Raw genomic sequence first — 14,916 nt, 5'->3', positions numbered from 1 at the left:
TCGGTCCTAAATGGCTTACCCCTTATCCTTAGACTGTGACCCCTGGTTCTGGACTTCCCCAACATTGGGAACATTCTTCCTGCATCTAACCTGTCTAACCCCGTCAGAATTTTATATGTTTCTATGAGGTCCCCTCTCATTCTTCTGAACTCCAGTGAATACAAGCCCAGTTGATCCAGTCTTTCTTGATAGGTCAGTCCCGCCATCCCGGGAATCAGTCTGGTGAACCTTCGCTGCACTCCCTCAATAGCAAGAATGTCCTTCCTCAGGTTAGGAGACCAAAACTGTACACAATACTCCAGGTGTGGCCTCACCAATGCCCTGTACAACTGTAGCAACACCTCCCTGCCCCTGTACTCAAATCCCCTTGCTATGAAGGCCAACATGCCATTTGCTTTCTTAACCACCTGCTGCACCTGCATGCCAACCTTCAATGACTGATGTACCATGACACCCAGGTCTCTTTGCACCTCCCCTTTTCCTAATCTGTCACCATTCAGATAATAGTCTGTCTCTCTGTTTTTACCACCAAAGTGGATAACCTCACATTTATCCACATTATACTTCATCTGCCATGCATTTGCCCACTCACCTAACCTATCCAAGTCGCTCTGCAGCCTCACAGCATCCTCCTCGCAGCTCACACTGCCACCCAACTTAGTGTCATCCGCAAACTTGGAGATACTACACTCAATCCCCTCATCTAAATCATTAATGTACAGTGTAAACAGCTGGGGCCCCAGCACAGAACCCTGCGGTACCCCACTAGTCACTGCCTGCCATTCTGAAAAGTACCCATTTACTCCTACTCTTTGCTTCCTGTCTGACAACCAGTTCTCAATCCATGTCAGTACACTACCCCCAATCCCATGTGCTCTAACTTTGCACATCAATCTCTTGTGTGGGACCTTGTCGAACGCCTTCTGAAAGTCCAAATATACCACATCAACTGGTTCTCCCTTATCCACTCTACTGGAAACATCCTCAAAAAATTCCAGAAGATTTGTCAAGCATGATTTCCCTTTCACAAATCCATGCTGACTTGGACCTATCATGTCACCTCTTTCCAAATGCACTGCTATGACATCCTTAATAATTGATTCCATCATTTTACCCACTACCGATGTCAGGCTGACCGGTCTATAATTCCCTGTTTTCTCTCTCCCTCCTTTTTTAAAAAGTGGGGTTACATTGGCTACCCTCCACTCCATAGGAACTGATCCAGAGTCAATGGAATGTTGGAAAATGACTGTCAACGCATCCACTATTTCCAAGGCCACCTCCTTAAGTACTCTGGGATGCAGTCCATCAGGCCCTGGGGATTTATCGGCCTTCAATCCCATCAATTTCCCCAACACAATTTCCCGGCTAATAAGGATTTCCCTCAGTTCCTCCTCCTTACTAGACCCCCCGACCGCTTTTATAACCGGAAGGTTGTTCGTGTCCTCCTTCGTGAATACCGAACCAAAGTACTTGTTCAATTGGTCCGCCATTTCTTTGTTCCCTGTTATGACTTCCCCTGATTCTGACTGCAGGGGACCTACGTTTGTCTTTACTAACCTTTTTCTCTTTACATATCTATAGAAACTTTTGCAATCCGTCTTAATGTTCCCTGCAAGCTTCTTCTCATACTCCATTTTCCCTGCCCTAATCAAACCCTTTGTCCTCCTCTGCTGAGTTCTAAATTTCTCCCAGTCCCCAGGTTCGCTGCTATTTCTGGCCAATTTGTATGCCACTTCCTTGGCTTTAATACTATCCCTGATTTCCCTTGATAGCCACGGTTGAGCCACCTTCCCTTTTTTATTTCTATGCCAGACAGGAATGTACAATTGTTGTAGTTCATCCATGCGGTCTCTAAATGTCTGCCATTGCCCATCCACAGTCAACCCCTTAAGTATCATTCGCCAATCCATCTCAGCCAATTCACGCCTCATACCTTCAAAGTTAGCCTTCTTTAAGTTCTGGACCATGGTCTCTGAATTAACTGTTACATTCTCCATCCTAATGCAGAATTCCACCATATTATGGTCACTCTTCCCCAAGGGGCCTCGCACAACGAGATTGCTAATTAATCCTTTCTCATTACATAACACCCAGTCTAAGATGGCCTCCCCCCTAGTTGGTTCCTCGACATATTGGTCTAAAAAACCATCCCTTATGCACTCCAGAAAATCCTCCTCCACCGTATTGCTTCCAGTTTGGTTAGCCCAATCTATGTGCATATTAAAGTCACCCATTATAACTGCTGCACCTTTATTGCACGCACCCCTAATTTCCTGTTTGATGCCCTCCCCAACATCACTACTACTGTTTGGAGGTCTGTACACAACTCCCACTAACGTTTTTTGCACTTTGGTGTTCTGCAGCTCTACCCATATAGATTCCACATCATCCAAGCTAATGTCCTTCCTAACTATTGCCTTAATCTCCTCCTTAACCAGCAATGCTACCCCACCTCCTTTTCCTTTTATTCTATCCTTCCTGAATGCTGAATACCCCTGGATGTTGAGTTCCCAGCCCTGCTCATCCTGGAGCCACGTCTCCGTAATCCCAATCACATCATATTTGTTAACATCTATTTGCACAGTTAATTCATCCACCTTATTGCGGATACTCCTTGCATTAAGACACAAAGCCTTTAGGCTTGTTTTTTTAACACCCTCTGTCCTTTTAGAATTTTGCTGTACAATGGCCCTTTTTGTTCTTTGCCTTGGGTTTCTCTGCCCTCCACTTTTCCTCATCTCCTTTCTGTCTTTTGTTTTTGCCTCCTTTTTGTTTCCCTCTATCTCCCTGCATTGGTTCCCATCCCCCTGCCATATTAGTTTAACTCCTCCCCAACAGCACTAGCAAACACTCCCCCGAGGACATTGGTTCCGATTCTGCCCAGGTGCAGACCGTCCGGATTGTACTGGTCCCACCTCCCCCAGAACCGGTTCCAATGCTGTACTGGAACAGCTTGGCTAAAGGCGCGGCTACTTCTGGAGCACAAGTCTTCAGCACGACATTCGGGAAGTTTTCAGGTCCCATAGCCTTTGCTGTATCCAGCGCACACTGCTGTTTCTTGATATCACCAGGAGTGAAGACTGGCTTCTGTGATGAGTTTACCTCTGGAGGAGGATGACATGGATAATCCACTCTGCATTTCTGGCTGAAGATGGTTCTACACGATTCAGCCTTGTCTTTTGTACTTGTGTGCTGGGCTCCATCATCATTGAGGATAGGGATATTCATGGAGCTTCCTCCTCCTGTTAGTTGTTTAATGGTCCACTATCATTCCCAGCTGGATGTGGCAGGACTGCAGATCTTTAATCTGATCCATTAATTGTGGGATGACTTCGCTTTGTTAGTAGCATGCTGCCTCCGCTGGTTAGCATGCATGTAGTCCTGAGTTGCAGCGTCACCAGCTTGGTACCACGTTTTTAGGTACAGCTGGTGCTGCTCCCAGCATGCACCTCTGCACACCGCATTGGACCAGGGTTGATCCGCTGGCTTGATGGTAATGATAGAGTTAGATATATGTCGGTCCATGAGGTTATAGATTGTGCTGGAATAACATTGTGCTGCTGGTGATGGTCCACAATGCCTGATGGATAACCAGGTTTTAGCTGCTAGATCAGTTCCGAATCTATTCAATTTAGCACGGTGGTAGTTGCACACAAGACGATTGAATATTACCTCAGTCTCCACAAAGACTGTGCGCTGATCACTGCTATCAATGCAGTCATGGACAGATGCATCCGCGACAGGTAGATTGGGGAGGCCGAGGTCAAGTAGGTATTTTTCTTGTGTTGGTTCTTTCACCACCTGCTGCAGGAAGGTTTGGCAATTATGCCCATGAGGACTGGGCCAGCTCGGTCAGTAGTGGTGCTACAGAGCCACTCTTGATGATGGACATTGAAGTCCCCCACCCACAGTACATTCTGTGCCCTTGATACTCTCAGTGCTTCTTGCAAGTGGTGTTCAACACGATTCATAGGCTGATGGAGGGCGGTAGAAGACTGTAAGCTGGTGATGGATCTGTACTTACAGAGACTTCCACTGGTATCACATCGTGGGTCTGCACTTACAGACATTCAATGTCGGAGTCAAAAGTGCTTCTGATCTCACATATATTCCATAGGGAGAGTCATAGAACGGGTCTGTATTTATAGGGATTCAATATCGGAGTCACACTGTATATCTGCTCAGGATGACTACTTACAGTAACTACACAGGGGTCACAGAGTGGGTCCATACTGACAGCGAGTACACAGGGGTCACAGAGTGGGTCCGTACTTACAATGACTACACAGGGGTCACAGAGTGGGTCCGTACTTACAGCGAGTACACAGGGGTCACAGAGTGGGTCTGTACTTACAGCGAGTACACAGGGGTCACAGAGTGGTTCCGTCCTGACAGCGAGTACACAGGGATCACAGAGTGGGTCTGTACTTACAACGACTACACAGGGGTCACAGAGTGGGTCTGCACTTACAGCGACTACACAGGGGTCACAGAGTGGGTCTGTACTTACAGCGAGTACAAAGGGGTCACAGAGTGGGTCCGTACTTACATGGAGTACACAGGGGTCACAGAGTGGGTCTGTACTTACAGTGAGTACACAGGGGTCACAGAGTGAGTCCGTACTGACAGCGAGTACACAGCGGTGACAGAGTGGGTCAGTACTTACGGCGAGTAAACAGGGGAGTCACAGAGCAGGTTTGTAGGCACGGAGACTTCACAGTGGAAGTGACAGAGTGATACTGTACGGACAGATTCACTGTGGGAATCACACATTGGCTCTGTACTTCGAGACTTAACAGCAGGGGTGACAGGCTGGTACTGTACAGGTTCACTCTGGGAATCACAGAGTGGCTCTGTACTTACAGAGACTCTACAGTAAGAGTGACAGGCTGGTGTTGTACAGTACCAGTCTGTCACTCCTGCTGTTGAGTCTCTGTAAGTACAGCCCCGCTCTGTGATTCACACAGTGAATCTGTATAAATGTGAGGTTATCCACTTTGGTGGCAAAAACACGAAGGCAGAATATTATCTGAATGGTGGCAGATTAGGAAAAGGGGAGGTACAACGAGACCTGGGTGTCATGGTACATCAGTCATTGAAAGTTGGCATGCAGGTTCAGCAGGTGGTGAAGAAGGCAAATGGCATGTTGGCCTTCATAGCGAGAGGATTTGAGTATCGGAGCAGGGAGGTCTTACTGCAAATGTAGAGGGCCTTGGTGAGGCCGCACCTGGAATATTGTGTTCAGTTTTGATCTCCTAATCTGAGCAAGGACGTACTTCCTATTGAGGGAGTGCAGCGAAGGTTCACCAGACTGATTCCAGGGATGGTTAGACTGTCATATGAGGAGAGACTGGATCAACTGGGCCTTGATACATTGGAGTTTAGAAGGATGAGAGGGGATCTCATAGAAACGTATAAGATTCTGACGGGACAGGACAGGTTAGATGCGGAAAGAATGTTCCCCATGTTGGGGAAGTCCAGAACCAGGGGACACAGTCTGAGGATAAGGGGTCGGCCATTTAGGACTGAGATGAGGAGAAACCGCTTCACACAGAGAGTTGTTAACCTGTGGAATTCCCTGCCGCAGAGAGTCGTTGATGCCAGTTCATTGGATATATTCAAGAGGGAGTTAGATATGGCCCTTACGGCTAAAGGGATCAAGGGGTATGGAGAGAAAGTGGGAATGGGGTCCTGAGGTGAATGATCAGCCATGATCATGTTGAATGGTGGTGCAGGCTCGAGGGGCCGAATGGCCTACTCCTGCACCTATTTTCTATGTTTCTATGTACAGATTCACTGTGGGAATCACAGATTGGGTCTATACTTACAGAGACCCCAAGTGGGAAGCCACAGAGATGCACTGTGTTTACAGAGATTCAATATCGGTGTCACAGAGTGTGTATATGCTAATATTGACTCCAAAGGGGTTCACTGAGTACAGAGAGTGCTAGGGCGACGAACATAGTGGATATATAATTACAGAGACTACGGAACGGATGTCACAGAGTGGGTGTATAATTATAGAGACTACAGAGGGGGAGTCACATAGTGGGTATATAAATGCAGAGACTGCACAGGGCAAGTCACAGATTGGGTCAGTCCTTACAGAGACTATACAGGGGGAGTCACAGAGTGGGTCAGTACTTACAGAGACTACACAGGGGGAATCACAGAGTGGGTCAGTACTTACATAGACTACACAGGGGGAATCACAGAGTGGGTCAGTACTTACAGAGACTACACAGGGGGAGTCACAGAGTGGGTCTGTACTGACAGAGACTACACAGGTGGAGTCACAGAGTGGGTCAGTACTTACACAGACTACACAGGGGGAGTCACAGAGTGGGTCTGTACTGACAGAGACTACACAGAGGGAGTCACAGAGTGGGTCAGTACTTACAGAGACTACACAGAGGGAGTCACAGAGTGGGTCTGTACTTACAGAGACTACACAGAGTGGGTCTGTACTTACAGAGGCTACACAGGTAAGGCACAGGTTGGGTGGCTCATACTCAGAGAATAGATTCAGTGGGGAGAGAAGCAAAGCTGGAATTTGGCAGCAGAGCAGTAGAAGTAGAAAGTGAATTTGGAAGGCAGAGGTAACAAATGCTGTAAAATAGACAACAGGGTGCTGGCAATAGTGGTAGGGGCTTCAATTGTCAGGGGAGCAGGCAGGTGTTTCGTGGCCGCAGATGTGATGGTATGCTGCCTCCCTGCTGTCAGGGTAAAGGATGTCACCGAGCGGCTGCTGGGCATTCTGTGTCGAGGGAGAACAGCCAGAGTTCATGGACCGTATCAGTACCAATAACATAAATATGTTACACACTTCAATACAAGGTGTATAAGGAATAAGGCAGATGAGCTGAGATTGACACTTGGGAGTACGATATTATAGCTATTACTGAGACATGTTTGAAAGAAGGACAGGTATGGTACCTTAACATTTCAGGTTACAGGCTTTTCAGACGGGATAGGGAGGGGGGTAAATATGGAGGGAGGGGTGCTTCGCAGTATTGATCAAAGAAACAATTACAGCTGTGAGTACGGATGATATGTAAGAGCAGTCATCAGACGAGGCCATATGGGTTGAATTAAAGAACATAAAAGGGGTGATAACGTGACTGAGATTGTACGATCGACCCCAAAGCAGTCCTAGGGAGAGAAAAGAACATATATGTGGGAAAATTGCTGCAAAGTCAAAAATTATAGAACTGTAATCGTGGGGGATTTAAACAACGCTAATATTAACTCGGAAAAAGTTCCCGTGAATGGTACAGAAGGTGCGGAATTTCTAAAATGCCATCAGGAGAACGTTTTTAGCCAGTGTGTAACAGGTCCCACAAAGGAGGGGGTGGTTCTGGACTTGGGTTTTGGGAATGAAGAGGGGCAGGTGGAATGGCTATCAGTGGGAGAACATTTTGGTGCTAGTGATCATAATTCAGTAAGATTTAGGGTAGTTATGGAAAAGGATAAATGTGGTCCAGGAAAAAAAAGTTCTCAATTGGGGTAAAGACAGTTTTGCCGAGCAGAGATTGGATTTGGTCAAAGTGGAGTCATAACGGATATTTGATGGTAAATAAGTATCAGAGCAGTGGCAGGCATTCAAGGATGAGAACCTGAGGGTCGAGAACAAGTATGTTCTCTGAAACAAGGGTGGGACTAACTAATCTAAAGCCCTCTGGATGACAAGGGACATACAGAGCAAGATAAAAGGAAGCTTATGACAGATATCGATAACTCAATATTGTAGAAACTCTAGAGGTGTATAAGTGCAGGGGTGCAATTAAAAAATATATCAGTTAAACAGCACAGAGCATGAAATAATTTTGACAAGTAGAATCAGGGAAATCCCAGAGATGTTTTATAAATACATTACGAGCAAAAGGATAACTAGAGAAAGAGTGGGGCCTATTCGAGACCATAAAGGAAATCTGTGTGTGGAGGCACAAGACGTGGGTATGATTCTTAATGAATACATTGCATCTGTTTTCACAAAAGGGAGGGACATTGCAGACTTTGCAAGGAGGGGGACGTGTGAAATATTGGACGAGATACAAATAGTCAGAAAGGAAGTATGAAGGGGCTTAGTAGCTTTGAAAGTGGATAAATTCCCAGGCCTAGATGAAATGTGTCCCAGGCTGTAAAGAGAAGCAAAAGAGGACATAGCAGAGGCTCTTACCATCATTTCCCAATCCTCTCTGGCTGCAGGGCTGGTGCCAGAGGACTGGAGGACTGCTACTGTTGTACCTTTGTTTAAAAAGGGAGAATGGAATAGAGCAAATAATTACATGCCAGTCAGCCTAACATCGGTGTTGGTTCAATTATTGGAACCATCCTAAGGGACAGGATAATTCTGCATTTGAAAAGACATGGATTAATCAAGAGCAGTCACCATGGATTTGTTAAGGGAAGGTCATGTCTGACTAACGTGATTGAATTTGTCGAGGAGTTAACCAAGTGTGTCGATGAGGGCAGTGCGTATAATATAGCATATATGGATTTTAGCAAAGCATTTGATCAGGTCCCACATGGCAGACTGGTGACAAAAGTAATAGCCCATGGGGTCCCAGGGAACTGTGGCAAGTTGGATCTAAAATTGTCTCAGAGGCAGGAATAAAGGGGTCATGGCTGATGGGTGATTTTGTGTCTGGACGCCTGTATCCAATGGGGTTCCACAGGGCTCTGTGCTGGGTCCCTTGCTTTTTGTGGTATATTTCAATGAATTTGACTTTGACTTTAACGTTGGTTGTTTGATGAATAAGTTTGAAGTATTAAACTGACATAGGCCGTGTGGTTGATAATGAAGAAGAAAGCTGTGGATTGCAGCAATATATCAATATACTGGTCAGGTGGGCAGAACAGTGATAAATTGAATTCAAATCCAGATACCTGTGAGACAATGCATCTGTGGAGCTCCAACAAGGCAAAGGAATACAAAATAATGGTACGACATGGAAAAGTGTAGAGGAATAAAGGGACATTGGACTCACAGAAGGTAGCATGCCAGGTAGATAAAGTGGATTAGAATTCACATGGAATACTTACCTTTATTAGTCGAGGCATGGAATACAAGAGCAAGGACGTTATGCTTGAACTGTATAAAACACTGGTTAGGCCACAGCTGGAATACTGTTTGCAGTTCTGGTCACCACATTACAGGAACGATGTGATTGCACTGGAAATGGTGCAGAGGAGATTTACAAGAATGTTACCTCTACTGGAGAATTTTGGCTATGAGGAAAGCTTGGAAATGTTGGGTCTGTTTTCTTTGGAACAGAGGAGGCTAAGGGGAGATCTGATTGAGGTGTATACAATTATGAGGGGCCGGGATAGAGTGGATAGGAAGGACCTGTTTCCCTTGGCAGAGGGGTCAACAACCAGAGGTCATAGATTTCAAGTAATTGGTGGGTGGTTTAGAGGAGATGTTAGGGAAACATCTCTACCCAGAGGGTGGTGCAAGTCTGGAAATCACTACCTGAAAGGGTGGTAGAGGCAGAAAAACACTTGGATGTGCACTTAAAGTGCAGTAACCTACAGGGTTACGGACCAAGAGCTGGAAAGTGGGATTAGGCTGGATAGCTCTCGGTCAGCCGGAGCAGACACAATGGGCCGAAATGGCCTCTTTCCGTGCTGTAAATTTCCATGATTTTACGATTCTATGATACACTGCTTTCATCTCTAACTGTTGAGTAATTGCTCCTCGTGCCTCGGTGGTGATAGGGTACTGTCTGTGAAGAGGGAAATCCCCCTCCTCCAGCGTCACCTCAACCTTCATTTGTCCGCCGCACCCTGTTTCAATTTCCCGCTGTCCTTTCACACGTGCCTGGTTCAGGGTATGGCTACCCCTTTCCTGAATGAAGGGTCCTAAAGTAATGAGATATATGGTTGAGGCACGGAATTCTTATATCTGTCGTCCCTCACCTGGGGCCTCACCAACTGAATCGACGTATCATTCCTTGCTCTGACTTTTGCTTCCTTTTCCTGATTCTTCAATCTTCTTTTATTGTTCTAATTATTTATCCAGTCTATCCCTGTCCTCTATCAACTGACGGGTCGGGATCCAGACACAACCTAGTCTTGCTACTTTCAAGAAATTCCTCATGGAATTCATGTACTCAGGTCCTTCTGCCTTCCATCGCTGTAACACCTGTCTCAATCCATGACTGGGATACTCTCTGATACTAATGTCCTACCATTGTCAATCATATACCAATACTCTCATCCACACCCCAGGCAGCTACTTCCAGAACTACTGAAGTGGGTACGAGTGAATATAATCTCTCGATGTGTATCATCACCATAATGACACATCAATTCAATTACTTCCCAAACTTTTCAGAACTGGAATATACATTCCCCTGCTTTCCTAGCTCCTTCCCCTGGTAATAATGCAAGCCACTTTATCAACTGCGGCCTTGAGTGAGCAACAAATATCACAAATATTATTCCACCAAGCAGAAACCTGAAAGTTGTTTGAAAAGCTACCATTTTCCCCAGTGATTCCCTAAAGCTCGCAGAATTGTGTGCACCCTCTGTTTCTCAGATATATCCCCTGACTGCCTACATCTCCGTAGAGCGATGTGATCGGGGCCCAGGAGATGCAAGAGTTCGGAGCCCAGAAGAGGCGGGGGCCCTGGGGCAGCAAGGGCCAGCCCACACTGTGACATGTGTGTGCACTAGGTCCACGCAGCAGAGCAGGTCTCCAGTCGTCTTGGTTAACCCTTGCCACTGGACCAAGACCTAGCTCTGTCAAGCCCGTGTGGTAGCTGGTATACAACAGCCACGTCACGTTAAAACATCCACGCACAGGCATCTTCCACCCTTCAGGATGTAGATCGGGATCTGGAATATTAGGTCCTTCATTGAAACACCTGTGAACACATCCCTTTTCGACGTGGAAGCAAGTCATCCTCGTTTCGAGGGACTGCCTATGATGATGATGACATCTCAGAGTATTACACCTTCATTGGGCAAACGTATTAAGATCCTGAAGCATTGCAGGTCCCACCCCACTAAGTAAAGCGCTCATGTCTTGCAACTTTACCCCTTCTCGCCCCTGGGTTCTTGCTTTTTGCAACACAGCGAGGTGAGTCCATGATCAGATCAGACATGATTGTATTAAATGGCGGAACAGGCTCGAGGAGACGTATGGCCTACTCCTGTTCCTATTTCTATGTTCTTATGTTAAGTTGCAATGGGAGGGGTTTCGTGTGGAGCATAAACACCAGCACAGGCTAGTGGGGCCGAATGGCCATATTCTCTGATGTATATTCTGTGTAATATAATCCTCTGAACTACAGCCCAGCTCTGCCTGTCTACCTATTGACGAGGCTCTCACTCTGGGAGCTGCCAAACGATTGCTGCACTAAATAGCTGCAGTGACCCTTTACAGAAGAGCTCAGACAGAGTGCCAACAAGCTCGTAGTGCTGTCCCAAAAGACAACGTGGGAACTGTAAATCAGAAATAGAGCCATGTCCTAAACACAGTGCTTGCCCTACCGCTGGGTGTATTATCAGATCACCAGCCATCCCTGGTGTAAATCAGTGGATGCAAGTCTGGGGCTAAACATTACATTCCTGGACTGGAAACACTGGGACCCACCTCTGGGCTGCTCTCAGTTGTTCTGTTTTTAATTAATTACATAATTGAGATGACCGGATATTTCACCGCTGCAAGATTTCTAAATCTCTGACATTAGATTGACAGTGAGACGATTTTTTAAAACAATTCGAACAGTTTATTAAAAACACACACATGCACATCAGCAGTCGTCAGTTACTTAGTTACAACAGATACAATGTGGTTATAATAATAACGGTACACTTTACTTCCCTCTGGCTGGCTGGTTGAACACACGGCCTGTTGTTTCGGCTGCTCTGTGAGCGGGTGTTTTCCCGTGTGTCCAGGAAAGAAAGAAGAGACAGAAAAGTATTTGGCTGAGTTCTTATACTCCTGAAGTCCATTGTCCCTCCGGAAGCCTCAGAATTGGACCTTGGTTCAAGGGCCGTTCCTGATTGGCTCTCCTCACACATGTGGCTGTCTGGAGGCCCAGCCATCCCTTGATTAGATTAAATTAATGGCTTTCCAATTAACACAATACACATAAACCATGCTGGAAGCCTGTGAGCTTCCATTTTGTTTCCCACACTGCAGCCTTTCCGTATAATCTACACTTTTAACATTTATGCAACTTCAGTACCACATTCCTGCTTACTCTCCATACCCCTTGATTCCTTTAGCCGTACGGGCCATATCTAACTCCCTTTTGAATATATCTAACGAACTGGCCTCAAACAACTTTCTGTGGTAGAGAATTCCACAGGTTCACAACTCTCTGAGTGAAGAAGTTTCTCCTCATTTCGGTCCTAAATGGCTTACCCCTGATCCTTAGATTGTGACCCCTGGTTCTCGACTTCCCCAACATCAGGAACATTCTTCCTGCATCAAACCTGTCCGATCCCGTCAGAATTTTATATATTTCTATATAAGGAGACCAAAACTGTACACAATATTCACCAAGGCCCTGTCCGACTGTAGTAACACCTCCCTGCCCCTGTACTCAAATCCCCTCGCTATGAAGGCCAACATGCCATTTGCTTTCTTCACCACCTCGCCGGCTGGAATAGTCTCAATCACTTCACAGATTGCTTGGTACAATCCAACAGTGACAGCACCTGTTGGAGGGAGGGCGGGAGATTAACATTCTGTTGCAATACACACGCGTTTCACATGAATTCATCTGCGAATAATGCAAACCACAGAGATGGTGATAGTCAAGGGACAACATCAGTTAGTGTGAATGTGAAGGAGTTGTGCTGTGTGTGTTTCCGTGTGTGTGTCTCTGTATAGACACATGTTCAGCACCAGCAGACTGCGGACAATTGCACTGACCTCGGGAAAGACGAAGTGAGCGGGTATCAGGAGAAGTGAATTCCAGCTGATCGCTCGGGTTACGGGGCCACTCGGGGAATTCCGCTGAAGAGGTTGGGTGAAATGAACTGATCTCTGCGGACAGCATCAGTTTGGCTCCTGGTTCTTTGTCATATCCCGTCAGTGTGAGCAGTGGCGTGCTGTGTAGACAGGGCAGCAGTGTGTTGGTGGGTGAGATATGTGAGGGATAGTTGTGTTGGGATGTACAATAATCCCTGGCGAATGCAGAAAGTCTTATAAATCTTTCACCTCTCAAACTGACCGAGAGAACCCAGTCAGAGAGTTCGGGATTGACCATCCGGACCCAGAAAGTGAAGGGGTGGAACGGATACCCAATGGATGCAGGAAAAGTTACTGAAATAACGCACAGCCCAAACTGTTCAATTACTTTCTATTCCATTGTTGCAGTTAATAAATTCTTCGGGAATCTCATGTGCCGGCTGATGAACTGGGACAGTGAATGTGAACACTTTCAGTAACACTCCATTTTAAATTTCCAATGTTATTATTCCGGCAGCAGATGCAATGGAATAAATCGCCAAAAGAGGATTAAGATTTATTTGTAACAAGACCACGTGACACCCCATGGAAAGCTGTAATGAACTGGAGTCTCGCCAGGATATGAAAGGACCTCAGTTAAAGTGTTAGTTCAGCGGTAAGATTTCAGACTCCCCTCTCCTTGCTGACTCTGTCTGTATTACCGCCATCAGTGCGATCAGCTCACCCATTAGAGGGTCTCCGAGGGGTATGCAGGCAACAGGGATGGAGGAGGTTTACCTCCCTGACCTAATCACAACCCCTCACATTATTTTGAAAAATAACAAAACTAAGAAAATGTCTACAATCCCAGTCCCACTAATACGAGGCTAACCTGAATACTAATAACAGAACTAACAATGGTAAGTAACTGCAGGTGTGGACGGATAATCAGCGGAAATAAGTCGAGCTCTGTGGAATATATTGTAGAAATATTTCATGACCTTCAAACATTAGGGTACATTCAAATATAAACGTTGTTCTTAATTTCCAAAATCAATGAGTCATGTTGCCAGAACAAGGAAACCCCCCTGCGACCCTTACCGGAACAAATCACACTGGTCTGTTCCTTGTGATCACAGTCATGTTGAGCTGGCGCTGAGGGACGAGAGTCGGACAGAAAGGATTCACTTCCTGTGCATGTCACCTCATCCAGCCAGATAACTCCGTCACCCTGGGCTAATGTGGCCCCTCCTGCGGCCAATAGAGCGGGGCCACAAGCCAGCTGTCTGCAGACAACATTGGCAAGGGCCATATCCCAGGAGTCATCACACACCGTGCCCCGGCTGTCACTGGACAATATCTCCACTCTCCCGGAGCACTTGGTGTTGCCTCCAACCAGGAGCAAGAGTTGTCCCGAGTCTATCAAAGGGAATCATTGACTTATTTATTTAGTGCAAGCCAGGAACACAAGTCAGATAGTTGGTGTAATGAAGGGAGGAAGCACCTGGTGAATGTCCATGTGTAGAACCAGATTCTGGAACGCAGACCCTGGAACTGTGGGATCCCTCCGGCACTCGGGCTCCTGTTGAGAAGAGAAAGATGCTGACTGTATTACACCTCAATGTTTGGATTGACAGGTTCGTTGAGTTAGCTGAACACACAACTCCAGCATCCTCCCCGTGATGACAGTTGTATTCACCCCAGGGTTCTGACTGACATTGCCAAAGGGTCAACTCGTGGAGATTACACTCCATCTCATCCAGCCAAATGGGTCCGGATCCCGCTCCGAATGACCAAGTGCCATGCTGAATAGATAAAAAGGGCCGCACTGTCACTGTTTACAGATCACCTCGGCATCATGTCGATCCAGTGTTTCCGAGCACACAGTTCCCCAGATCCCATTGTAGAACACTTCCACCCCGCCCTCCCAGCAATGCTCTCCTTTCACCGGCCGCATCTCTTTGTGCTCTGTCAATGAAACAAGACATATCCAGGTGGTTCTA

General features: G+C 46.4%; 1 protein-coding gene across 1 annotated transcript in view; it reads right to left on the bottom strand.

Annotated features, from left to right (window-relative positions):
• Window positions 1-3,231, bottom strand: part of LOC139247613 (probable G-protein coupled receptor 139) — a 32,268-nt gene extending 29,037 nt beyond the window's left edge. The window contains exon 1 of the mRNA XM_070871685.1: window positions 2,948-3,231. Coding sequence (XP_070727786.1) covers window positions 2,948-3,231 — 284 coding nt within the window. The remainder of the gene's footprint in view (window positions 1-2,947) is intronic.
• Between the last annotated feature and the right edge of the window lie 11,685 nt (window positions 3,232-14,916).

The sequence above is a fragment of the Pristiophorus japonicus genome, unplaced genomic scaffold, assembly GCF_044704955.1.
Source record: "Pristiophorus japonicus isolate sPriJap1 unplaced genomic scaffold, sPriJap1.hap1 HAP1_SCAFFOLD_275, whole genome shotgun sequence".
Taxonomy (NCBI): Eukaryota; Metazoa; Chordata; class Chondrichthyes; family Pristiophoridae; genus Pristiophorus; species Pristiophorus japonicus.
Note: the sequence above shows the minus strand (reverse complement) of the source record. Positions and strands in the feature narration are given on the sequence as shown.